Genomic DNA, 4,534 nt, shown 5'->3' with positions numbered 1-4,534 from the left:
ATGAAGATCATTCGCGCGAAATCGGCGCCGAGGAAATTTCTCAGGGACATATCGAACGGCGGGGGCAGCACCACCCTCCGGTTGCGCAAGAAGAGAAACAGTTCCAAGGAAGCGAACGAACATGAAGGCGCCGTTGATCGCCTCCTCCTTGCGCGCTCCGAGCTAGCTAATATCGTCGCCCAGGTGCGTTTCTGTTAACCCTAGATGGAACGGGAATAAAATGACCCGAGGTGAGAAAAGGAGCTTGAGATTTTCTTTTTTACCCATTTCGTTGCTTTAGCATTGCTGATATTTGGTTCTATCGGCCAAGCTTTCTTGTGCGTTAGTACTTATTTTGATTCCTTGTTTACCTTCGGTTTCTTGAACAATGGCGGGTGCAAATTTTTGATGAAATAATGTGTTTTTATGCTGCCTTTCTTTGACTGAGCGAATGGACGAGAACTTTCTTTTGATCAACTAACATGGCCCTAATTTCTGCACGATCATCTACAAGTACTACTGAGATTGGTCCAAATACGATTAATGAATGATTCACTCAATCTAAACATCCTTTTTTTTCTTCTTCTTTGTGATATCTCCTAAGTTGTTTCTTACAATGTAGTGGGGATCGTTTGCTCTTTCTATGCTAAAAGTTGCAACATAAACATAGTTCTGTCCAATAACAAAGATCCTCCTACGCCCCAACATAAGGTGGTTATCAGAAACTTAAACTTTTAAAAGGTGGCAAATTTTAAGCTATATATGAAAAACTAAATCTGCCTCAATTCAGTACGAGGTGTATATTCACACCTTTTGATGGTAAACATGATAATTGATAACAATAGGAACAATGTTTCTCAATTATTGTAATGGTTTTTGTTACGGCATATATCCACGATGACGTCAGCATGAGCTCGAGTCTGATCCGGGTCTAACTTAAATCTCGCCCAGAGACCTGATAAACCCTGTACAAATCTCCCTTGGTCTGATAAGCCTTGGCCGAATCCCCCTTCGGCCGAATCCATCGCCGAATCCCCATTCGGCCGAATCCATCGCCGAATCCCCATTCGGCCGTAGCCTTAGCCGAATCCTCACTCGGCCATACCCATCGCCGAGTCCTCATTCGGCCGTAGCATTAGCCGAATACCCATTCGGCCCTATCCCTAAGCCGAGTCCCTCATTCGGTTCTACCCTTTACCGAATCCTCATTCGGCCGTAGCATTAGCCGAATACCCATTCGGCCCTATCCCTAAGCCGAGTCCCTCATTCGGCTCTACCCTTTACCGAATCTTCATTCGGCCGTAGCATTAGCCGAATACCCATTCGGCCCTATCCCTAAGTCGAGTCCCTCATTCGGCTCTACCCTTTACCGAATCCTCATTCGGCCGTAGCATTAGCCGAATACCCATTCCCTAAGCCGAGTCCCTCATTCGGCTCTACCCTTTACCGAATCCTCGTTCGACCACACCCTTGCCGAATCGCCCTGCGACACCCGGGCCCACCTCATTATGACTTCTGACAAGCCCACGCCCCATCTAATTAATGCTGCCTGTGTATAAATATCGACAAGGTGATACTTTTACGGCGATGAGACAGAGAACTCAATTGTTCCTGATATCTCATTAATCATGATAAGACATTCCTTAATGATGACGTGACACGTGCGCACGCTCATCTCTTCCTTTAAAAGACCACTCCGTCGGACAGGTATCGCTCTCCGAACTCTCTTACTCTCTTTACACGCTCAAGTTCCACTGTTCATCTTCTTCTCCCTCTTTCACCACCGTCCCTGACTTGAGCGTCGGAGTGGTCGCGCCGGAGCCACCTCCGGCCGTCCTACTGACGTTTGCTGTGCCTGCAGGTCCTGTGGCCCTCGAGCTTCTTCTTCTCCTGCTCTTCTTCCCCATCGGTTCCACCTCACGGCGAGCTAGGTCTGGTGACGTGTCTCGACGCACTTCTCAACCGGAACAGTTTTATTTGCTCTATATTGTGTCGTATTGATTGTTAGTTCAGAGCAATAATGGTTAACATGCTGCCATTTCTTAATGTAATATTTGTTGATACGGATGGTCAAGGTGACGTGACTCTCCTGTAGGCTAGGGTCAGGAGTCTTCTGATGGTTAAAGTCCAGGTTGAAGTGTCCACGTGAGTCAACATGACCTTGACCTCTATCTCGGCCGACTCCATCTCGGCCACCTCTCGTCTCGGCCAACGACTGCTCTTAGTCTTGGCCGACCTCGTCTCGGCCGACTCGGTCTCGGCCACTTCTCGTCTCGGCCAACGACTGCCCTTAGTCTCGGCCGACCTCGTCTCGGCCGACTCCGTTTCGGCCACCTCTCGTCTCGGCCAACGACTGCTCTCAGTCTCGGCCGACCTCATCTCGGCCGACTCCGTCTCGACCACCTCTCGTCTCAGCTGACTCCATCTCGGCCGTCTCCTGTCTCAGCTACCTTCGTCTCAGTCAATCTCACCTCAACAGGTCTACTGTCTCAGCCACTCCACCTCACTCAGGCTTGTCCCTAGCCTTAGCTGTGAATCCCTGACACACTAGCCCTGTGCGCCGCCGCTTAAAGAAGGACTTGCCTGCAAGTAACACAAGTTTGGTTCCCTCTGACACTTCTCCTTTCTGCGTCACCGTACAAAGGGTGTATCAAGCCGTTAGACATGGCCTCCCGCTAGTCTCTTAGCCCTGCACATAATGCCAAAAGGGAGATATCGGTGTCAGACCTGATCTCTTCCAATGCTTTTTCCCTGCATATGCGGCCAAAAGGGAAGGGGACAGAGGGGAGTTGCTTTCTATAGCAGGCGACCGCATGTGAAGTGGTTGATGTCATCCTACCTTGCAAACAAAACTCTAATACAGATTATAAAAAGGTCAGCTCACTATCATGTTGGAGGTCCCATTTCTGAAACTCTTACTGCTCTTATTGCTACTTGCTTCTCGTTCTCCTCATCCTCACCAGAACCCTAACTCGAGCGTTGGAGTGGCTTGCCGGGACTCCCCGGCGTTAACCTAACATCTTTTCTTCAAGTGTGTTTCAGGTTCGATTCCGGTTCCGCTCTCCGGCCCGACCTCTTCTTCGCGTCCGGTCCAAGGATCGTCCTCATCAGATAGTTCGTTAACTGGTGGCTTGACCATCTGCAGTATTTAGTCGGAACATTTGTTATATTAACATTTGAAATGTTCATAGCTTCATATACTAACTTTTTAGCTCGGAGTCTTCCAAACAAATGTTTTTTTACCCCATCCAATGTATATGGATCTCATCAAGCTTTTTTTTCAGATTGACGATATAATTGTTCAAGTCATTGAGAATAAAGGAAAAGGCATCAAGGCAAACCAAGATCTTGATTCCTTTACGGATTTGTTATCAGATATGCATTCATCTCTGACGGTAATTAGTTTTTTAAGCTACTAAGCATCTCTGGTATTACATTCATTGGTATTTTCTTTTGGTTTCAGCAAATTAATGTTTTGATAATGCCCACTCCAGTCACATGTTTATGATTGGATTGAGCGGGAGCTACGCTTGAATTGTAACATATGGTTTTTTTTTTTTATGTGTATAATCTTATTCAGCCATGGCTTATGAGACTACAAGAATCCCTTGACACTACTCCAACATCTACTAAAAATCAGTTTACTCAAGCTAAAGATGGAGCTCCCGTCGAAATCAACAAAAATGAACCTAAACCAGGACCTGAATCTCAACTTGCTCTTTCACCTTCACCGCTAGTCTCTTGGCGCGCTGGCACCTGTATGGTTGATTATGGAAAACAACTATTTCTGCTCACTCCGCTACCCAAAATCCGACCGTGCTCCTCGAAGTGCCCAGGGCCATCCAAATCTGCAGTAAAAATGTTCATGGATAAAGCCCATCCAAATTCTCATGAACAACCTCCACCATCATCTACTCCTGCTAATGTTCAACATTATCTCAGAAGGGTGGAAGAAAATCCTATAGCAATAAGTCGTATGGAAGAAAAACCAGCACCAATTGACTTAGCAGAGTCTTGTTGTTTTGGAGAAACAAATGGTCTTCAGCTTTTAACTCCATGCTTACCGAGGAGGTCTGGATTTCTTAATCCGATTGTAGAGTCACATCCTGATGAAGAGATTTCTGAGCTTGCTGAGAGCCACAATGTCACTGAGTTTTCTAATGACCTTAATGATGAGGATTCAGACAAATCCACTATAAAGAACCCAGATCTATTTGGTGTGCAGCTTATTCCTGGATTTACTAATAGAAGAAAAGAAGTTTGTGAAACACTTGATTGGTTCTTGTCGCCCCCAAAGACTTGTAAATTGCTGGAACCATCAGATGAAAAGCGGCTTCCAACGACACCCAATAATCTGCTCTCGCTTTCCACTCCTTTCTGGAAGGATTTGGAGAGTAGCCAAAAAGGGAAATTACCTGGTGAAACCACACTGAAGAGAGAGCTGTGGACCAAATTTGAGGCTGCTTCCTCAAATCATCTACTTTTCAATGTTTCCATCTTTCGACACGCAGAAAAAGAAGGATTTCTCAACTTGCTCGATGAAGTTGCTAAATGA

The 4,534-nt window shown here is 46.2% G+C and overlaps 1 protein-coding gene across 1 annotated transcript; it reads left to right on the top strand.

Annotated features, from left to right (window-relative positions):
* LOC141816051 (uncharacterized) lies at window positions 1-4,534 on the top strand. The gene is made up of 3 exons (XM_074703886.1): window positions 1-183; window positions 3,264-3,374; window positions 3,560-4,534. The coding sequence occupies exons 1-3, from the start codon at window positions 1-3 to the stop codon at window positions 4,532-4,534; spliced, it is 1,269 nt and encodes a 422-aa protein (XP_074559987.1).

The sequence above is a fragment of the Curcuma longa genome, chromosome 2, assembly GCF_044706935.1.
Source record: "Curcuma longa cultivar G26 ecotype Majalengka, Jawa Barat chromosome 2, ITB_CL_G26_1.1, whole genome shotgun sequence".
Classification (NCBI taxonomy): Eukaryota; Viridiplantae; Streptophyta; class Magnoliopsida; order Zingiberales; family Zingiberaceae; genus Curcuma; species Curcuma longa.
The sequence above is the reverse complement of the archived record's forward strand: the minus strand, read 5'-3'. Positions and strand labels throughout refer to the sequence as shown.